The sequence below is a fragment of the Betta splendens genome, chromosome 17 (genome assembly GCF_900634795.4).
Source record: "Betta splendens chromosome 17, fBetSpl5.4, whole genome shotgun sequence".
NCBI classification, from domain to species: domain Eukaryota; kingdom Metazoa; phylum Chordata; class Actinopteri; order Anabantiformes; family Osphronemidae; genus Betta; species Betta splendens.
Window position 1 is genome coordinate 6465795 of NC_040897.2, and position 21406 is coordinate 6487200.

A 21406-nucleotide genomic window follows, 5' to 3' on the forward strand; every position below is an offset into this window, starting at 1 on the left:
TTATCTGTTGATCTTTAATGGGAGAATATTAAGTAAATATGAAGTAGCAGAGAAAGAGCAGATGCTGGCTCCTTCTGGTGATTTCTCTTTTCCTCCTAACTGGGCCATTGTAAGTAGGATACTGCTGCCCTACAAACCTCTCTCCCTTTCACATGCCCCCAGGAGACTTGAACCATTTTCAGCCACCTGGTTCCCTTCCTTAGAGGGAACAAGAAACTGTTCTAAAGGAGCCCGGCTTCACACTCGTCTGGATTCATTCGGTCAGAAACGAGTAGCAATCGGTTCTGTAAGGCTGCACTTTAATGAACGGGATATCGACTTCCGGGAAACATGAAAACACCTTTTATCGACGACTGGGCGTCTACGCGTGTCCACGGGAACACAAGAGGTAATTCAAGTGTAAAAGCCTCCGGGGGATCAGAATATCAACCTCGATTAGAGCTTTACGGAGAACGAGCAGCAGCGCCTCATCTGCAGTTAACGCCGATTCAACCCTGCAGCAGTTGCTCCACAACTCACTGCAGAATGAACAGGGAGGCAAAGTCCAAAGGAGTAAAAGAGGTTGAATAAAGTGGGCAACTACCGGCCTGGAGCTCGACTCACGAACTCACACTAACATTAGCATCCAACATTAAAACTAGTTAATTCTGAGGTTTGGACGTGCACATGTGATGATGTCTTCCGTGTAGCTGCTGGCGCTCACCTGGTCTCGCAGCCGCTCCGTCTCCTCCTGATACGCTGCCAGCTGCTTCTTCCACTGCTCCACGTTGGCGTTGGCCTCGTGCAGCGCCGCCACCAGCTTGGAGTTGCTGTCCTGCAGGGTGAAGAGCTCCGACTCCAGGTTCATCTCACAGATGGACCTGAGCGACACGAGCCGCATGAGACGCCGGCCCGAAGCGTTACCAGCTTTGGGCCGATCGCGCTGCCAGAACCGGACCAACGGCATCAGCTGCCGCAGGTGACCTTTTCCAAACATACTTTAGTGCCGAGTAAAACACGCCGTACAGTCTGGAGAACAGCTCCGCAAAAGCCTCTCTACATCTGTAAAAGCGTCACCATGGCAACAGAAACAGCTTTGTGTGAGCGCAAATGGACCGTAGGATATTAAACACGGTGGGAGGCTCAAAGGCCTGAAAGGATGTTTACGAGCCCCGTTTGATAAAACGCATGAGTCAACACCTCCACAGTGGCCACTTCCTTAGACAGCTCGACAAATCAAAGCCTGATTAACACAACAGCGGACGCTACGGGGAACACAAGAACAACTAATCACGTCCAATCACCGCAGAGGCTGATACAACAACAAGTTTGGCGGATCCGTTACCCTTCGGACAGCATCTTCTTGATGCGCTCCTTCTCCGAGGACAGCGTGATGTCGGCGCTCTGGCTGCGGAACAGCTTGTCCTCCGGCCCGTTCACGCACATCACCGGCGGCGACTGGAGTTCGTCCGAGAGGTCCTGGGGAACGCATGAGTAAATGGCCTCGCTAACGCAAGCAGAAGAGCGCGGCGAAGGCCGAATGAAGAGGAGGAAACGCCGGGACTCACCTGCGAGAACTGCAGGAGAAAATCCACCGCGGACGAGATGGAAACAGAAACACAAAGAAACAGGTGCATCAGGGGCTTTTAAACACGTCACGGTCACGACCCATTTAGTGACCTGCTCAGATTATTTGACACTTTCTTGGAGCCGGGATCTCATTAAATCGAGTGGAATCCGTTCAGCCCCACGGCTGATAGGAAACGGATGGATTCCTATGACTAAGCAGATGTAACTGACGGGCGATTGCTCTCTATCGATCAGGACAGGCCTGAGCCCACTAGAGGACGGAGCACGGGATAATTTTACCGTCGTCCTAGTTTTGCTCGCTTCCCTTCGGAGAGAAGTGACCCAGCTCGTCTTTCTCTCCCCGTCACTGCACGAAGCTGCACGCAGAGCTTCCCTCCAGCGGCCGAGCCTCCTTATCGGCCTCCTCGCTCTCAGGAGGTGCGAGGTTTTCCATGGCGCTGGTTCCTGCGGGAGCTCACCTGAGGAGCAGCGATGGTCAGGGCGGTGTTGGCCAGGTCCTTGTCCTGAGACTTCTCCCGCGCCAGACGAGCCGCATCCTTCACCTCCTTGAACTTCTCGGAGAACTTTTCAGAAGAGCACAACGTTCAGCGCTTCGTCCCCTTTTTGACCGGCGCGAACGCGAAGTTCACCTGATTTTACCTGATGCAGCTGCTGCTCCGTAGCGAATCCCAGGCCGTAGACGGTGTTGGCCCGGCTGTCGGCCCACTGACCGAACTTCTGGGAGGTTTTGGTGAACGTCATGCTGGGTGTAACTGTGCAATTGATAATTGCCTGCAAAAAGCGGACGAAAGCGAAGATCTCGTCATGTTGAGTCGCAAGAACAACACAGAGGATTATGGGAACTGTAGTTCAGAAACAGACACACTAATCGACAAAAGCAGAGGTAAAGGGTCAAAATATAAATATTTCAGTTATTTAGATTTTGGGCACATAATGTAAATACTGTTTATTCTGTATATGAGAATGTGAAGCCACCTCTTCCCCTCAGCAGACAAACAGACATTACAGCACGTCTATTTATAACCCGTTCTACGTCAACTTCGGCTCTACAATAACGGGACCGGTTTAAAAGCCCGGCTCTGCGGGGCAGCGGCAGCTTGGGAGGAAGCTCCTTCCCGCAGCTCCGACGCGCGACTACGTCAGCGTCACACGCGACTCCTTTGACATGACGTGTTGGACGGTGGCGGCGGCGCGGATTACGCGGCAGCCAGACACCAGTCGTGGCAGGATCGAGCTGCTCAGCGAGCGCCTGTGGTAGGTCCAAATGTGGGTCAGAGTAGAGGTGCTAAGAAGAGATCAGATCGACCCCCCACCACACACACACACACACACACACACACACACACACACACACACACACACACACACACACACACACACACACACCTCCCCCCCTCGGCCCCACGTTCCCAGAGACGTGTCCTCTCCCACGTCCAAAGCCAGTCCCTCTCGCTGCTAATGTTGTGGTTTGATTTGTTGTATAATATTCTTCCAATGAACTTGCTCCGCTATTTATTTGAGATACACAGGCTTTTTTTTCTCTTCCATCATTCCAATTGTAATTTCCCACCTTGGTCCCGCCCACGCTGATGATGCGGTACACGCTCCGGTTGGCGTCGTAGAAGAAGGACACGGTGACGGCATGCTTGCTGGCTGGGATCCAGTTCCTCTTGGTGGCTGGGTCGATCTGGAAAACGTGGGCCCGGGCGCTGAAGATGGGCTGCTCCCTGGAGACCGAAACAGTGAGGGGGACACAACACACAGGAACAACACAAACCTCCCCAGAGACTAAAGGACTATTAACAACATCACTGTCTGCAGTCACTTTGGTTATGATCCTCCCTTGATCTCCTCTGGCTCGCTGTTACTGTTTTCCCAGCCATACTGGGCCGAGTCTCTGGAGAACGGTGTTGACTAAAATGCTTTCAAGCATCTCCCGAGCCGGTCGCCCTCCACCCTCTGCTCCGCTCCTGGCAGCGCCCACAGAGACGTATCCTGGATACGAGGCAAATACATCAAAGCAATGGTGTTGCAGGGGCCGGACCGCCTTCATGTGTCCGAACAACCACAGTAAGAGTCTACGGTTCCTGTCGCTCCCCCGATGGAGTCCAGTCAGCGCTGTTTATCACAAATGCACAGAATGTAGAAATACTGCAACTGTATCTAGAGTTACTACAGCGTTGACCTCAACAAACCTCCACAACTGCCTTGTTCTACCAGAGGAACGTCACCACAGTTTGCAGCATCTTTACTGGAAGTGATGCTGCAAACTACGTGTTGAAGGCCAGCCATACATTTATACAGTATCTGACCCCATTAGTGACACAAATCCAGTGTGTGTGTGTGTGTGTGTGTGTGTGTGTGTGCGTGCGTTCTGTGAACCGGACACCAGACGCCGCGTCTAAATCTCATCAGTTGCTCGATCTTCATCCTCAGCAGATGGATGTGACCTGCTGAGCGTACGAGGGGCCTCTAATCACAACAAAGCCCACAGTGATTGGACAGAGGTCACTGCACCGCACAATGAACAACCACACTAATTCCTGCCACAATCCACAGCATCTGCTATCTGCTGCGCTTGTTCTACCCTCTGAGCTCATCCAGACCTCTAAAAACAAAGGCGAGACATGAGAAGAACTCATTTAGTGCAGTTAGACTTTACTGATACTCTCATTCCTTTTAACGCTGCAGTATCTGGAGCGTTGAGGAAGTTCACACCGGCAGCTATGACGCCTCTAAATGACCGCAGCGCCTTTTTTACCCGCATCTTCAATAACGGCATCACGAGCAAAGACTTATGTATTAAATAATCTACAAACTGTGGAGCGCAAAAAAAACTGTACAGAAACTTGATACATCAGACGTTGGCGCAGGACGGGAAAAGAAACCACGCCACTGCTCCAGATGTGCTGCGGAGCACAGTTAATTAGGACAGATGTTCCACGCCGCGCATTTGTAAAACCGGTCACTTATAGGTTGTGTCCAGCGCGAGTAGCGGCAGCCCAAGGTCAGTGAACGCGTCACGTAACGGTGCTTACCTCTCTCTGTGGTGAGGAAACATCTTAAAAGGCGACGGAGGTTTCTTTTCTGCAAAAAGCACAGAAAACGCTGAAGCAGAGCATCCACGGGACCCGCTTTTGAGATTCTTTCGCTCGCAGCACTTCTACAACAAACTTAGTCGCTTTCGTTTCCCGCAGGTGCCGCAAAGCAGCCACACTTACCCCATTTCGGTGTGAACCCACGAGGCTGTTATCTAACAATAATTCCGCGCCGGTGCCGCTGTCCCACTAAAGTCTTCCCTTCCCTTCGCGGCACCAGCAGCGTCTCCAGGGGCGGACGCTTCGCCGCCCGGCTCCCGTCGGCGTCGACCCGTCCCCCGGTCACGCGGCGTCGGTCGCGGCGGCGATCGCGTCTGAGGAGCGCGGACGCTCGCAGCCCGGAGGCGGCGGAGGAGCGGACCCCGGTCCCGAACGAGTCCACCGCGAGCCGGGAGGTGTCGTGCGTCTCCCGGCGCCGTGCTGCTGCTCGGACCCGTCTGCCCAGCACTGGGTCCGGCGCGTGACAGTCGAGCAGCCGCTGGCTCCGAAAGGCTCCGAGCGGAAGGTACAGCTGCGAAGCGTCGACGCAGCCGCTGAGACGCGCGTGTGCGATCTGGAAGCTCGATCCTGCGCGTAGGTTCGAGTCCCAGAGGAGAAGTTATGACCTAAAAACACCTCAGTTATACTACAGCCCATTTAGGCCTGGTACATGGAAAATGTGTTATAGCCTCAGACAGCTTTTAACTGCTTCCAGGGTTCTCCAGCAGTCTGTAGGTTTAATAAAGCTTAAAAATAAAACAGCTGATGAAACAAACCTTATGGGAGGAACATTATTTTATTACCTACGACCATCAATAAATATAGAATTACATGTGCAGCCAACACTAAACAGCAGTAAGTTAAACAAAACCAAACAGAGCAAAACGTCCAACACAAAGTCACGTCACATGCAAAATGATATTTCCTGTAGTATAAGGTCAGTAACAGGTAGGTGACATTTTACTCCGACTACCTGTGGCTGGTTAGGAACATCTAGCTGCGGATAGTTAGGCTATAACAGACTGAGGTACTGGGTATAAAGAGTCACGTGATGCCCTACCGTCCACATGCAACAATGGTTTTACAATGGTAGTTGCCACGGTAATCAAGACAAAATAAATACATAAATAAATAAATAAATACAAAGCTTAATAAATAAATGTTTTGCAAAAGAAAATCTGATTTAGCTCCAGCTCTTCTCTAAAACTGATGAACCGTAAACAGCGATGTACCAAGAATCAGAACTAAGTGACTATTCAGTTTTAAGTTAAAACACACAATGGAAGCAAATCAGAGAAACAAAGTGCAAAGAAAACAAACACAAACACACACAAGGACGGTTAAGTTACAGAGGTTTGGGCTTCACACGACACACCATGATCGGTTCATGCCTTTCTATAGAAGCCCCAGAGAAAGGAAACAACCTCCTCTGGACTCGAGCGCTACCTTCATGAAAACACCTGCTCCATGATGTTTGGATGTTAGGTCATGTTCCTGCTGTATTATATGAACCCCATACAGCATAACTTACACACTCTTAAATATCGTTGTGATATCAGCTTATTTCTTGTCCCACTGGACCTCAGAAGCTTTCAAACTCACGCTCATAAGTGACCTCTCACTGATAATCACACTTATAATGTAGACAAATGAGCTCATTATGTGGCTGACGTGTGAGGAGAAGGCTCCTTGGAGAGCACTGCTCTCGTGTTCTGACTTCTTTAATGCATTCAACTGTATGTGGTTATTAGCTGCTAGCCTCAGTGTCAGCAGATGGACAGGTTCCTGCAGTTCTGAACTGCTCAGTGAGGTTTAACGTCACCCTTCTGCTCTCCTCCTGTGCAGCCGTCCTCCTACGATCTGGAGACACAGATGTTTTGCTGCCAGGCTTACATATGTAAATAATCCGACCCCTCTAGACCAGCTTGGTCTAAGAAAGACAGCCAACTACGCTAGCTCACGTCACTCAATGCAAACAGCATCTTCTTGAAGAGAACTCTCCAACTCAAAGTTGAGAAACAAAAGTCAATTATCTGAGGCGTTGTGATCCACACTCAACATTTCAACTCAGAGGCACTACACCACAAGCACTTCTGCGTTCACTCATATAGCCACACTCTGTCTTCAGGATGCGTAGATGTGATCGAATGCACGGCCTTGATTTGAGCTAAGAGTTTAAGAAAATAAAAGTCGCCACGTCAACTGCTTTGCGAGTTGTGTCCACTTGTTTCCTCTGTCCCTCTCAGTCACAGGAGACGTCCCGCTGCGTTCGCTTGCAGGACTTGTGAGGAGCCTCTTCTTCGTCCGTCTCAACTTTTGGAGCAAGATTCACAACCACACTGTCTGGAGGTCCGAGGGTTCAGGGCCACACGAGGGACTAGATCACAGCCCCTCCGCTCTCTTCCACCCTCTCTCCTGACCTGTTGAAGGTCTTGTGTCTCCAACTCAGCTGCTCCGGCGATAACCTGCCTTCTTCTTCTTCTTCGCCACGTCGTCACGTGAGCAGCGCTGCGGTCTCGCCTCCACGGTTCCTTCCGCCCCTTTCTCCTCTTGCTCGCTTCCTGTCCAGCCCTACTCCCAGCTCTCACTCTTGTGATTGGTTGGTTTCTCACGGTCTCTCTCCTGTTACTTTCACACAGTGGTGCTTCGGTTGTAGCAGTGGAAAACGGGTACTCTTGTTTGTTCTTATTTGTTATTACCCAGATTAAAATACCGATGAACTAAGCTTCACACTGGCCTAGCTCCTTGTCATCAACCTGTAGCACAAAGATGAAATGTAGTCAAACAAAACATTGTGATTATTTTTATAATTGTAAGATCAGTTACAGCAGTTTCTTACAGTCTAGTACTGGGACAGTCCAGTCACACCACCATGTTGGTAAGCCCGCTCCCCTTGGTAGGTGGAGTCCTGGGACAAAGCCACATCAATCTGAGACTTGAACTCATCTCCAAGGTAACTGTCCTGTAATAAGCCAAAAATCACAAAAGACCAGTCAGTAATTATTATTTTGCTTTTAGGGACAGGCTTTAAAGAATACTATGTATTTACCACAAAAAACATTAGGATGTCTGTGCAAATAGCTCAGAATTCAAATATGGTAAATATGTAATTTAAATAAATAAGCACCTGGGAGAGCTCAGGCTGAGAGAGCCCAGGCTGACTCATCTGTGACGGCTGGCTCATATTGATGTAGCCCTGTGTCAGAGGCCCCTGAGAGAACGGCTGGGAGACGAGGTCCTGGCTGGCCTGGCTGCCGCTCATGTGTCCTCCATGCCCACGGTCCGCTCCACCATGGTTGCCCGTGTTGCCGCGGTTTCTTTGACGACCACCTCGGGTCCCGCTGCCTCCTCCGCCTCCGGCCTTGCCCTTCGTACCTCCTCCACGACCTGGAAAACAGTTGATCCGGAGGTCACATTTTTGGCAAGATAAAAAAAAAAAGTCTTCTTTACATGACATGCTTCTCACCTGTACTGGGCCCATTCACCTGTCCCATGTACCCAGAAGGAGGTATGGGTGGCATCACAAGGTTAAACGGGATGGGGATGTTCATAGAAGTCAAGGGACTGGGGCCTGTGCCAATCATACCGATCTGGTCATGGGTCTGGAAGTACATGTTGGATGAACGCCCTGCAGCAAAAGTAAAGTTAATTAGACTTTGGTTTAAACTGTCTATTGCATGTGACATTTGAAAAGCAGATACAGCTTATGTCCATGTGGGAAACATGGTCTAACATTATTAAATTAATAATCACCATTGCTACTGCAATCATAAACAGATCCAGGAATGAGGGCCTCCCTGGCGTCATACATCGCCGTGCTCATGAATCGCCCGCCCTGTGAAATACAAGAGCAAACTACCTCATTGTCAAGTTCTGTTTTATGCTACAGCTCATTATCTCCTACTTGTACATTGATTTATTACACTGTTCTCCCTAAACGTCTCAGTCTAGATGCACTGGCAAAATCTAAATTAGAGCCTACATCCTTCACATGCCCCAGCAGAAAACAAATCCCTTATGACCCAGTTAAGAAACCCTAAAGTCAGCTTTCTACATGTGCCGTGTTTTCGACACCGACACGCTAACTGAACTCACAGGGTTGATGGTGTTGACCAGCTTGCGCGGCTTGCTGAACTGCATGAGGCTCTCCCTCAGGTTGTTGAGGGGGCCTTCCACCAGGACCTTCTGCTCCTTGTAGTAGTTCAGCAGGTGGTTCCACAGGGGCTGCTTGGACAAGGCCTTGGGATTCCCCACAATGATCACACCATATCTACGTGATGACAGTGGGACAAAATCATCGGTGAGTTGCTTAAAAAGGTATCATAAGCAAAGATAGAAGTTAATAGGTTTTACCTGGCCCTCGTAAGTGCAACATTCAGACGCCTGGGGTCGTTGAGGAAGCCAATGCCTTGGTGCTCATTGGCTCTCACACAGGACAGTATGATGAAATCTTTCTCTCTGCCCTGAAATGCATCCACACTGGCTATCTCCACCTCCTGTAAATGAGAAGTAGGAAATACTGATATTGAGTGTAACTGTAGGAAATGTCACCACCATCTTGATATGTTCAGTACAAACTCTAAATGTAAATGTCCCTTTACCTGGTAGAGTTTGGTATGTAAGGAGCCACTGAACTGCATGTACTGGACCAGGTAGGACCTCTGACCCTCATAGGGAGTAATGATGCCAATCTGGTCAGGCTTTGCTCCAGCCTTCAGCAACCTTGTGGTGATCTTTTCAACATTAGCTGCTTCGGTCCTGAAGAAACAATTTGGTCATTACATGATTACTTAGAATACAGAAAAAGTGTTGTGACCTTTCTTGAGGTGTATGGTGGCTACATGTCATTTACACAAAATCATCATTACTTGAATAGTTGCTGAACCAAGGCTGGAGGGAACATTAGCCATTTCGTGGCCTGTTCCATGAATGAACATATGACGTCAAGCTAAAACCTGTTGAGATAGGATGTTCCAGAGCTGGCGATTTCTTCTTGGCCTTGCGTGACATAAAAGAACATTGGCTTGTCAGGCTGCGGCCACTGGAAGTCAAAGCCTTTCTTCACACGGTCGCCTGTAGAAAGACAAAGGTTGATGAACCACAGTTGTACAAACCAATTAGTACGTATTTCACACACGTAAGCTTGACAGCATAAATCATATAAATACAGCCAGCACTGTATTTGAAGGAAACCGGGAACGGAACAGAAAAAACAGGCAAGTAGTCTGACGTGGAATCAGTTTTTCCTCCTCTTATTCTCTTACCAGCAGTAACTCCATTCTGCAGAGAGCCTTCGTAGAAGATGTTGGAGGGGAAGGCGCTGAGGGCTGGGTGCATTCGGTACTGGACCTGCAGGCGGATCGGCCGTATCCCCAAAACAACCAGACGCTCAAACAGAGACTGCGACAGGCCTGCTTTAGCAGCCTTTTTACACATCACCACAGGACCCAGCTGGCAATGATCACCCACCAGAATCAACTGTGTGGAAAAAGGGTTAATTGTTTAGTATCCTAAAAGTAAGAAAAGACAGACTAGTGACAGTCTGTAATATTATAGGCTCCAACCTGCTTGGCCCCTAGAACAACCGGCACCATACACTCTGGTTCAGTGGCCTGAGTGCTTTCATCAATCAGAATTGAGCGGAACTGCATCTTAGCCAGACGAGGATCCCCTGCTCCAACACAAGTGCAGCAAATCACGTCAGCATTCTGGAAAAGACCCAGGAAACAATGTGACACTCAGGGATGGATGCAAACTAGACAATAACCATCTAACCCTAACCCTAAATAAGAGTAGAACATTGCCTACGAGACGCACCATAAGCAGCTCCCTCTCAGCTGTGCGCCTCAGAGCCCGGTAGCGTTTTTCGTCGGAGGAGGACAGCTCTCCGGTCTCATCCTTCAACTGCTGGAGCTTTTGGAGCTCCGGCATGCTGCCGATACGAGACAGGAAAAATCTGTGTGGCGCTTGACAGCAATGACCTTTATCTCTGACAGGTTAAACGGCTTAAAGGTCCAATATTGTGGTGTGATGAGAATGCATGGAGCAATATTAAAATTAAACATTTATTTATAAATCTGAGGAGTTCAGTTAGAAAGCTACACACCCCTTTAGTTACAGTAGACATATGGGTCATTCAGGTTCAGCTGTATTACAAGTCAATATGAAGTGACTTGTAATACAGCTACTTATTATTAATTTTATTATTATTAAGACAGATGCCAGTCATTTATAGAATCTGCATTTTGTTTTCTTTTACTGCATATTATTCATTACAGAAAGTTAGTAACCTAAACTTAAGTCAATGTTACTGTCTCCATTTGTTAATTATTGTTAATCATTTTTGTTATTTTGTACACAACTGTTGTTGCTATTATTTTGATTACTCTAAACTGATCATTAACCAGCTTTACCTGTCCATGTTACGGGTCTGGTTGTGCAGAGCCAAAAAAGAAACAGGCGAGTCAATGGCCTCCCTGCTCTTGGCACACAGCCTGACCACCTTAAGTCCAGTCTGGTGGATCTTTTCTGTTAGCTGGTCGACCGCAATGTTACTGGGAGCACATACCAGCACCGGTCTGAGGGACAAACGTTACAGAACACACAGCCAAGACTTTTGTCATGAAAACCTGTAGTGAGTAAAACAAATATAAATACATGTCAGCGTAAAAACATTTGCATGTCTTACCCATTGCCCTGTCTAGCCAGGTGGTAGACAATTGTAGCAGAGGTCACTGTCTTTCCTGTGCCAGGAGGACCCTGGATCAGACTGAGCGGACGCTGCAGCACCGTCTTAACTGCATACACCTGTAATAGCAACAAGTCGATGTGAAGCTCATAATGTACATGTAAAGCTCACCATGAGTGCACTTCCGTGACACCTGCCATGAAGACATTTTAAGAGTTTTTCCTGGTAACTGACCTGAGAGTGGTTCAGATCGGGTAGGCCCTGAGCAGTGAAGCGTTTGGGCAGTTGGCACTTGATGACCACGTCCTCGACCTCGTGTCCTAGCAGTTTGTGGTAAATGTAGCCAGACACGGAGGTCTCATCAACAGCAAACGTCTTGAGAGCACTTTGCATTCTGGATAATGAAGACAAAAACACTGAACCAATGTCCTTACCAAAGCCCGACAAAGAACGTTTAATCAATAATAAGAACATAATGTTATTGCCAGTGGTGTGGAATACCATTTGCAGAATGTTAATCATTATCCTGTAAAATGCTGAGGATTAAATAATAAATAAGTGTTTTACCTGTCAAAGGAAGTAGACTTCCATACAAAGTCCACCTGAAAGTTATGAGGGATCTCCACTGGAGCCCCAGCACTGCTCCTCAACTCTATGGCAATCTCATCACCATAGTCTGGTAAATTGGTCAAGGAAGACAAGAACCATCCACATATATTGTAGTTATTGTCAGAGTTGTGCTGATGAGTGTTATTTACTCATTTATTAAAAGGTGAAAGGCAGTATCAGTTTTATTTGAATGTATACTTAAAGACACTAAGTTTTAATAACAGTCGAGATTAGTTTCACCAAACCTTTAGCACATGTTGTTGTAGTTTCCACAGCTGCCACTAGATGTTACTAAAGACCCATAAATTATGGGTGGGACATGTTATTTCATTTACAGTAAATGAAGGGTTACTGAAGTGTGAGGTCCTGTTACATAAATGATCTTCATCGTAACAACCTTGAGGATACTGTCGGGGACTTTAATGACATGCCCTATGCCTTTCCATGGAGGAGCCAAGTCTCCTTTGTATCTCAGGCAAATTTCATCCCCCTGCATCAACCGCATATCTAGAGGATGACAATGAGAACTTTAATAAAAACAGGTTATTCATGGCGTAACAAGCACCTAATTTTCAACATCAGCAAGCCACAATGATATATTTTAAAAAAATCTGAATCATACACCGTGAGCACTGAAAGCCAAGCAGGCCAGTAGTTAGAAGATGGGATTGTAGTAGATTGGGGGTCAGGACGGTCACAATAATATAAAGATCAGTTGTAGACATGGTAATGATGACATATAAGTACCTGAATCTGTCTTGGGAAGAGTAAAATATGCAATTCTTTTTTTATTTAGTCCCAAGTCCCATCTGACCGTAATGTTGTCTTGAGTCTGTTAACAAGCAACAAACAACAAAGCTGAAATCATTTACTAAATAACAGCCATTGAATCATTTTTAAAGGCAGATAACTTTAAAACATTGCCAATATGCTAGAATATAGGGAAAACAATTTAGATTTTTTAAATTTCCTAATTTTGTTTACCTGAGACTCTTTGAGTTTCTTATCATAGTCAGCTTCCAGCTTTACAAGAGGACCGAAGATGTTCTGGTACTGATAGGCATCCTCATAGCGAAGCAGGACACGTTGGGGCTCCTCATCCACGCCAGGCTTCTCCAGATCCTCCAAGGTTGCAGTGGGGTTGTCCTGCCAGAAGGACATCAACATAAAGGTTTTGCAGTGAGGACAAAAAAACACTAAGTGAAACTCTAAGAATATTAACGAGAACAAAAGAAAGTTGATTTAAACAGGGTATGAAACAGGCAGTGAAACTGATACCGACACAAAAGATAGCTCTGCAAGAAACTGCTCAGTAAACAAGTAACTCTTAATGTCACATCTGTCCATATGTACAAGCTATACCGAAATGGCTATTTAGTGGTATAGGACCAGTTTTTGTGCCAGAGCTATGTGAGTTTAGATTGTGTACATATACAATGCAGGTACCTTCCAAAGCTCCTCCAGCTTGTTGATCTGCTGGGCCGTGATCTGACGGGCCCTCAGCTGCTCCTGCTCCGAGGGGATTTTGACCAGCCAGGACAGGAAGCAGCGGTCCTGAATGAGAGGCTGCCACTGGGAGCTGTCCCAGTTGATGTCTTTCAGGCTGCTCTGGCTGGCACATGGCTGCCTGTGTTACAATCAAGGTTTAACACAAATGCTAAAATCCCCAACTCCCTTTGATTTCGCTATATCAGCTTGGAGATCACAGTGTGTAGTCATTAAAGCTCTGTCACCTGCATAGTAACACCACTACTGAATCCGCCTTGGCAGGGATGAAGCCCAGCAGGAACACGTTCCGACAGCCACAGTTGTAGCACTCCAGAACAGTTTCCCCCAGAGGTCCGTCCTTATGCAGGGTCACCTCCTTGGACTTTGCTCTCACCAGGTGGTTTACAATGTGGCTGAAAGCAAAGGGAACGATAATGAATGCGCCAGTAGGAGGAAATGCAAATGATCACAGTTCTGTATGCAGCAAGGGTAACTATCTTTACACTAATAGAATCAAGTAGTAGAACCTAGAAATCTATAAAACTCAATCAGGAGATACAATCCTAATCTATGTAATGCAATTATTAAGTCAGAATTCATTGTCTGTTATATCATGTCTTGGCCACTGTTTGTGTATTGTATTTTACCTGCCCGATGTGTTTCCACGGCCATTACAGAACCACTTTTTGCTGGTGTTGCAGTAGACCACGCAGGCCGGATCGTGAATGCCGCAGTAACTAAACAAACAGACAAAATGAAAAACAAAACAATAAATATTACTGGTAACAGCACTGTTCAAATGAACGCAGACCAAGAGGGTTTCTAATGCCACAGAAACTGTATGTGCATGTCACAAAAGTAAAGCCCCTTACATCAGTCAACACCAAGGAATACAAACAAATATATTGTCTACTTTGCTTTAACTGGCAGTAGCTGCTGAAATAAAATCATGCATGTTTAATAAGCATGGAACTACAGGATCAGAGCTGGAAACTTAAATTGGGAGAGCTGAAGAGAGGAGGTAGCGATTTAAAGCTCATAGGCAAGCTGTTGCTAGTCTCTTGGTTAAAGACACGAGGAAACAACCGCGTTAGAAGTCTGACATATTCAGATGGACTTATTTGGACAAGCCAAACCGATGGCAGACGGCCAGCTTGTTAGTCACAGTAAATAGCACAGAAGCTGTGAGTGTGAGACGGGCAGCACCGCCTGGCATGATGCACCAGATATATTGATCAGCCACTGCTGACACTAGCATTTGTCTGCAGAGAGAGGCGTGTGTGTGTGTATCTCACTGTTAAAGACATGGGTTGAGTGTAGCAATAACAAATAAGAGGGCACCACATGCATTTATAGCTTCCTCTGCGTTGCTAGCATCATGCTGGCGCGTTCACCTGCAGGCGTGCACCGGAAGGTCCTTGGTGTAGTACGTGTCCTCCTCATCCTCCTCAAAGTTCAACTCTGCCAGCAGCTGGGTGGCTTTCACCACAGGATCGTCTCCATTCTGCAGCGCTCCGTCGGGTCCATTCACCTGGAGAGACAAACTACAACTGAGACAACGTATTAAATAAAACAAGTGGAACCAGGGTGAACTGAACGACGAAGCTGAGGTGGCGTTTGATTGACAGCTCCCTATCGACCAGTGTGACTGTTGTCAGCGGACGCTCCATGTGTCCAGTAGCTACATGTTGGCGTTAGCAGATATAAATATGGGCGTTTGTGGCTCGTCTCCCTGACATTGTTGTCGTGTTGTGCTTGAGTGACGCTAGCGGGTGTCGGGATGCTCGCCGTTAGCCCCGCGCTGGTTAGCAAGCATGCTAGCCAGTGACAGGTAACGGACCGAAGGCGTCACCGAGCTAACGGGAGGCAGACGGCTAACGCTAGCTCCCGCACATTTGTCAACACAGTAAAGGGCATTTGTTGACGCGGAGCCCGCGCGAGCGACCGCACGCACGCACGCACCTGGCTGTCCAGCTGACTCTGGGTCTGCCCCTGCGTCTGCGTCTGGCTCGGCAGCGTGAAATCGGTGAAGTCGAACTCGGAGCCCTGGGTGTCCGCTCCCAGCAGCTCGGTCTCCTCTGTGTCCAGGAACGTGAGAGTCTGAGAGCTCGGCCCGTACGCCTCGACACTCATGGTGGAGCTCTCCTCCCGACGACACGGAGCCGCTGCCGAACTGGGATTCGCGCGCGCGCTGCGCCTTTTCCGGAGGGAAATTCACGTAGGCGAATAAATGACGGGAAATAGACCCAAAACCGCGGGTGTGAGATGGACACAGACAGCCTCGACTGCGGCTGCGTCCCTTCCGTTTCTCGTATCCCCCGCTCGTTTCCTTTCCTCCCTCACTTCCCCTTGTCTCCTACAGGAAGTCACCTGGAAGAGGCCAGGTTAGGAAAGGAGACAAGGCGCGTGAAGAGAAACGGGACGGCTTAATTAATGTGTCTGCATAATGTATCAAATTCTATTATTTTTATTATTAGATTATTTGACAATGCTCAATGTGCAATGATAATAAAGCTCGCTTTATTTAAAGTATTAAAATGTAATTGTGTTAAAGTGTTTGATATTTTAGTTTATTTTCCTTTTGGGTTTAAATCCGGTGTGACAGTTCAACACACCATTTAAAGTTAACAATATAATAATAATAATTATAAAAAGTATATATATTTAAACTGCCGCAGAGTTTGGGTAAATATAAGTTAGTATACAAATATGCTGGTGCTGCAGTGAGCAGCTTGTATAATAATATTTCATGCAAACGACTTCTGAATTTGAGAACGACAATGAGGAAAACACAAACCATGTGGGATATGTTTTAATTGTGCCCAGATCAAGAAGGTCAGCCTTTGCAACACTGCCTGTTATATATAATGTGTGTGTGTGTGTGTGTGTGTGTGTGTGTGTGTGTGTGTGTGTGTGTGTGTGTGTGTGTGTCCACAAAGACATACAAATCCAGTCTATAAATACTGATTGCACATCGTATTGCCTGAAACGTGGTATTGCTAAGTTTACATATATCTGCATTGTTACATTCCTACTGTAGGTCACATACTCTAAACCATGACTAAACTGAAATAGAAGATACCTTAAGTGTTAATGGTCCATAGTGGCTGATTGAATTTATAAATCCCCAGGTCTTGGAGACAGTTTTCAGTGATCATTCTGAGGTCAGTGTTGCTTGTGATTGTGTTCACAGTGTCTGTGCGTCTCTTCAACACAACCCAGCTGCAGCAGCTTTAGCATCTCCAGTACAATCGCCTGAAGGGCCCGATCCAGCTCCTGGCTGCTGTACGGAATTCCCAGGTGCAGATACATGTAGTAAGTGTAGTCACACAGATACCTGGAGGGTTATTGGGTTATTTAAGGTAGACATGACATCAGTTATTGGTGTAGATAATACAATACTAGTCATTAGTAATAAAAAAGTGACAGGCCAGTTAATATCATATCATATCACTATGTCAGCTACTTAAATTACCTAAATACCTGCCAGCATCACAGAGTCACAGAGCGTTTCATATTCACAGAAAGATTCACATATGGTGTGGGTGATATTCAGTGAATACCTGTGCCTGTGTTGTACTTAACAGGCACCTCACACATAAAGGTCCACTGCCTGGATACAGTGTAGCCTGTGAGAGTTCACATTCTCTGAACTCACTCCATCGTCACCTTTGATGCTTCAAACTCAGTGGAAAAAAATTAGATTTACTGTATTTAAAATGGCATGTTTCAATTTTAAAAGTAAAATGAAACAAAGTGCAGACATTTGCGTCACATTTACTAAAGGTCATATTTTTATATAGTTTACAGCAGACTGTAAAAATGCCTCTGCAACAATTTTCAGCTACGTCGATGATGCCCAGCGACTCAAGCAAAAGTAAGCGAGGACGTTTATCTGTCTGAGAGCGAAGAGATAAAAAATTCAGAGTCTAAAGGTTGCATCAAGTTAAACATTAATTACAGCCACCAGGGACATGGTGTGATTTCTCTCTCTCTGCATGAATCATTAAAAATACATGAGCTGTTGGCAAGAAATCTGCAAAACATTACAATCATCAAATCCTTTATCACATCAAGTCCAGAGCTTCTACTCACTGGCAGAAAATCCTCCGTAGTAACATAAAGGAGAATAATTTCCATTTATTTGAGAAAACAAACTTCTCAACTGTTATTATTTATTATTATTTTCTTCTTATTGGCCATTCTCCTCAATTGTCCTGGCTTTCTAATAAAAAGGACCCAGTATCACGGTGTCTCTCTTCCTCTGGTCACCTGAAAGGAAGCGACACGCCACCACATCTGGATGCATCACTGCCACCTACTGCGTGGGCATGACTCGCTCCAGTGTGTGTGTGTGTGTGTGTGTGTGTGTGTATGTGTGTGTGTGTATATAAAGGCAGAGGAGGGGATTCAAACGGATGTTTTTAATTCAGGCCTCTTAATGAAATAGCGGCTGATCGAAGCCACGTGTGTTCTGTAAACGAAAACCGAACATCTGCTCTGCATTCATAGATTAACAGTCTTGTGAGTGAGCAGTGGATAGAAAACAACAGCCTCCCCCTCCCTTGATAAGGCCCTTTAGACGTGAATGGAGGCTCCCCAGCAGCGCTGTGCTGCCGAACGTGTTCAATCCCCCGAGAGAGGTCAAGTCAAAGGACAACGCTTTGTACAAGTGAGTGGGGACGGTTTCGTGCTCGGCGTCCGACGCGCTCCATTACCTGCGTTTGCAGGACGGGCCTTCTCCTCAGGCCGCCGCTCTGAAGGCAGAGCTGATCTCACATCAGCCCGGAGGCGCGGCGCTTTCCTTTTTCCTCGGCGCACCGAGCGGCCCACGCCCCGCGGCCGGAGAAATGACTAACACTTTCTGGACACTGCAGCCTGAGTGGCTCCGAGCTGGCAGCGGGAGGAGATCTGTCATTACGAGGTGAGCGGCTCACGCAGAGGCAGCCTCTTGTTCGCATCGGCTCCTCCGAGGTCACAAAACCAACGCAGCGTTGTGTTTTTTTCTTCACTTTGGCGTCCGAACCACATCACACCGCACTGTAACGCCCACACCATCACCTACGCGGCATGCGCCGCAGTCGGCGGCGGCGCCTCCCCCCCTCCTCCCTCCTCCCTCACCCCATTCACCTTTCTGTCTCGCCTGCGTCACTGGCTATGTCAGTGTTGCCATGGAAACTAATGATGCCCTCTCGGCTTTGTGGTGCTGATGCAGACAGTCTGCTGACGTCTTTGCTGTGTATGGGCGGAATAACAATAACGCTCTGTAGCCTCCACCACAGCGTGGTTCATCCTGGCTGCGTTTTATCTGCTGGATGTTCATGGCTTCATTATGTAACGTCGCTGTAGGTCGATATGATAAATAAAAACACAGCTTTAGTCGTTCCCTGTAATCTATAATTGTGGAGCAGTTCGTGTGTGCGCGTCTGCGTTTCAGCAGCCACCGATGAAACGCTGGCGCCTGAAACCTCTTCACATTCTACTTTCAGTCGCAGACGACTCGTGGTTTCTTCATTCGACTGTCACTGTTTCCTTCCCTTTTCTAGTTCGTGCTCAGTTTCCCCGCAGACACTTTCAGAACACTTCTGGAAGCCGTGACGCCTCATTTCAGGACTCCACATATTGTTCACAGTTGCCTGAGGGCTGAACGTTACGGCTGGTTTACTTTGAAGCCATTACAGATTACAGCTCTGCTCCGTTCTGTTCTATTCCCCTTTGTTAAAGCCGCATTAACCTGCGTTCAAGAATGATTTTCAGGAAAGACTGCTCTCCTGTTCTTCCTTTCCTTGGCCTTCGCCTCTTACACCGTCCCCGCCCAGTCTCTGCTCTCGTTTGGCGACCCTGAGCTTTTTCATGCTATGACATCAAACCACAATGCATTGCACTGTTTGCAGTTTACCTAAAGTCTCCATGGCGATAAAGACCGACTCTGCCCCTTATTCAAATTGAACCGGAAACCAACGTCATTTTGGGCCAATCTCCGCGCTCTGGAGTGACATAATGGAATTTTTAGGGCTAGAAAGCGAGCGAGGTCTGGCTGTGCGCATAGCAGTCGTGCCATCGGGAAAAGACAATATCGCCCGCGCGCAGGAGAGACACGTCCGAGCCCCGCCAGCTCCACAGCTCCAGCGGTGCGGACGCCGTACGCGCGGAGGGGACACGGGAACGGGATCGCGTGCGATAACGATCAGCTGATTTCCTCATGCCTGGATGTGTCGCTTCAACGATCGCTAATGCGTAACGCCCAGCACTCCCTCATGTGAGGGTGTAGAATGGAAACAACCCTCTACCCAGGCGCCGTGGTGAACAATCCGAGGGTCCCCAGCATCTTTTCCCAGAGCACAATGATGAAAAAGGAAATTAATCTGAACCTGGACGATCAGAACGCCGAACTCAAATCCAACCCGCTCCGGGACTCCGACGGACTCCTCAACTCCCCGGACTTGGGACTATTGAAACTAACTTCTCCGGACCTGGAGCGTCTCATCATCCAGTCCAACGGTCTGGTCACCGCCACCAACCCCGCTTCCCAGTTCCTCTACCCCAAATCGGCCAGCGACGAGCAGGAGTTCGCGGAGGGCTTCGTCAAGGCGCTGGAGGACCTCCACAAGCAGAACCAGCTCAACGAAGCGGGCTGTGTGTCCGTGGACAGACTGGAGCTGCTGGGCTCGTCCAGCGCCGTCGGCTCCGCCGGGCTCCAGGCCTCGGACCTGCCAGTATACACTACTTTGAACGGCTATGCGGCCAGCCCGCTCGGGGCCACCACCATCAACTACTCCACGGACACCATCCCCTTCCCACCGCCGCCCTCGCATCTCGCCGGCGCGCAGCAACAGGCGGCCGCCGCGGCGGCGCTGTCGCGGCTGCAGTCCGCCGGCGTGAAGGACGAGCCGCAGACGGTGCCGGACATGCAGAGCTTCGGGGACAGCCCCCCGCTGTCCCCCATCGACATGGACAACCAGGAGCGCATCAAGGCGGAGCGCAAGAAGCTGCGGAACCGGATAGCGGCGTCCAAGTGTCGCAAGCGGAAGCTGGAGCGCATCTCGCGGCTGGAGGACAAGGTCAAGAGCCTGAAGACGCAGAACACGGAGCTGGCGTCCACGGCCAGCGTCCTCAGGGAACAGGTGGCCCAGCTGAAGCAGAAGGTGATGAACCACGTGAGCAGCGGATGCCAGCTCCTGCCGAACCAGGTCCAGGCGTACTGAAGCACAGGTGCTGTGGCCGGATGCTTGTCTGAGGATAAAGGCCCGAACCGCCAGGGACATTTGCCTTTTTATAACCCAAAACCCTAATCAGTGACTACGCCAGGACCGTGTAAACAGTCTTCAGACCAAAGGCTGCACGAGAAGCTCTTGCACTGTGTAGAAATGAACAGCCTTTGATGTGTATAAAGCTGCGAGCCAACTGGAAATGACAGGTTCCCGGCAGCAGGTATGAGCTGCAGCCTCGTCGGATCCAAGACATTCTGACAGTGTTGAGAGAATTATTACCATTGCCCTAGTTCTTGGGAAGCCATGTAGCACTTTGCTATCTAGTGGTGTAAGATAGCTGGACAATCTCAGCACAGTGCAACCAAACACCAGGGTGACACCAGGTGCTCTCATCCACCGTGTAATATAAAGCCTTACTTGTTTACAAGCACTTAGCAATGGCATACATTCATATATATTTTATTTACTGAACAATTATTTTACATATGGACTTTTTTTTCATCTTTTGGCTACATGAACACTGCATGACTTGTTGCTTTTGTGTACAGTAACCATTGTATTGTCATCATGGTGGCTGTTGTATATTTTCACAGTTGCCAAACCTTCATGAATGTACATGTACGTGCTGAGAAATCAACTGTATCCATCTGAAATGGACCTTCTCTTGGACATATATTAAATTCACTACATTATTACAGTTTGTTCTTTATATTTATTTTGTTATTCACCTGGACAGATGCTCTGGGTTTGCTACTCCTTCAGAT

The 21406-nt window shown here is 48.0% G+C and overlaps 3 protein-coding genes across 3 annotated transcripts in view; 1 reads left to right on the plus strand and 2 right to left on the minus strand.

Moving 5' to 3' along the window:
* The window catches only part of LOC114844827 (homer protein homolog 3-like), a 7118-nt gene extending 1894 nt beyond the window's left edge, over nucleotides 1-5224 (minus strand). Inside the window, exons 1-8 of the mRNA XM_029132463.3 lie at nucleotides 4791-5224; nucleotides 4608-4656; nucleotides 3140-3296; nucleotides 2209-2340; nucleotides 2028-2132; nucleotides 1548-1556; nucleotides 1325-1458; nucleotides 704-860 (exon numbers count right to left, since the gene is read on the minus strand). Coding sequence (XP_028988296.1) covers nucleotides 704-860; nucleotides 1325-1458; nucleotides 1548-1556; nucleotides 2028-2132; nucleotides 2209-2340; nucleotides 3140-3296; nucleotides 4608-4630 — 717 coding nt within the window. The 5' untranslated portion in view covers nucleotides 4631-4656; nucleotides 4791-5224. The remainder of the gene's footprint in view (nucleotides 1-703; nucleotides 861-1324; nucleotides 1459-1547; nucleotides 1557-2027; nucleotides 2133-2208; nucleotides 2341-3139; nucleotides 3297-4607; nucleotides 4657-4790) is intronic.
* A 198-nt stretch (nucleotides 5225-5422) lies between these two features.
* Nucleotides 5423-15794, minus strand: LOC114844823 (regulator of nonsense transcripts 1). The gene is made up of 24 exons (XM_029132460.3): nucleotides 15394-15794; nucleotides 14826-14962; nucleotides 14079-14168; nucleotides 13677-13844; nucleotides 13390-13570; nucleotides 12928-13089; nucleotides 12691-12775; nucleotides 12352-12450; nucleotides 11902-12010; nucleotides 11569-11728; nucleotides 11335-11453; nucleotides 11060-11224; nucleotides 10464-10578; nucleotides 10211-10354; nucleotides 9911-10124; nucleotides 9602-9719; nucleotides 9248-9404; nucleotides 9000-9142; nucleotides 8742-8916; nucleotides 8400-8481; nucleotides 8113-8274; nucleotides 7774-8033; nucleotides 7486-7608; nucleotides 5423-7402 (listed from the first exon to the last, which is right to left on the minus strand). The coding sequence occupies exons 1-23, from the start codon at nucleotides 15562-15564 to the stop codon at nucleotides 7489-7491; spliced, it is 3336 nt and encodes a 1111-aa protein (XP_028988293.1). The 5' UTR covers nucleotides 15565-15794; the 3' UTR covers nucleotides 5423-7402; nucleotides 7486-7488.
* Nucleotides 15795-19408: 3614 nt separating this feature from the next.
* Nucleotides 19409-21339, plus strand: LOC114844828 (transcription factor JunD-like). Its single transcript, XM_029132466.2, has one exon. The coding sequence runs from the start codon at nucleotides 19704-19706 to the stop codon at nucleotides 20634-20636; it is 933 nt and encodes a 310-aa protein (XP_028988299.1). The 5' UTR covers nucleotides 19409-19703; the 3' UTR covers nucleotides 20637-21339.
* The last annotated feature ends 67 nt before the right edge of the window (nucleotides 21340-21406 follow it).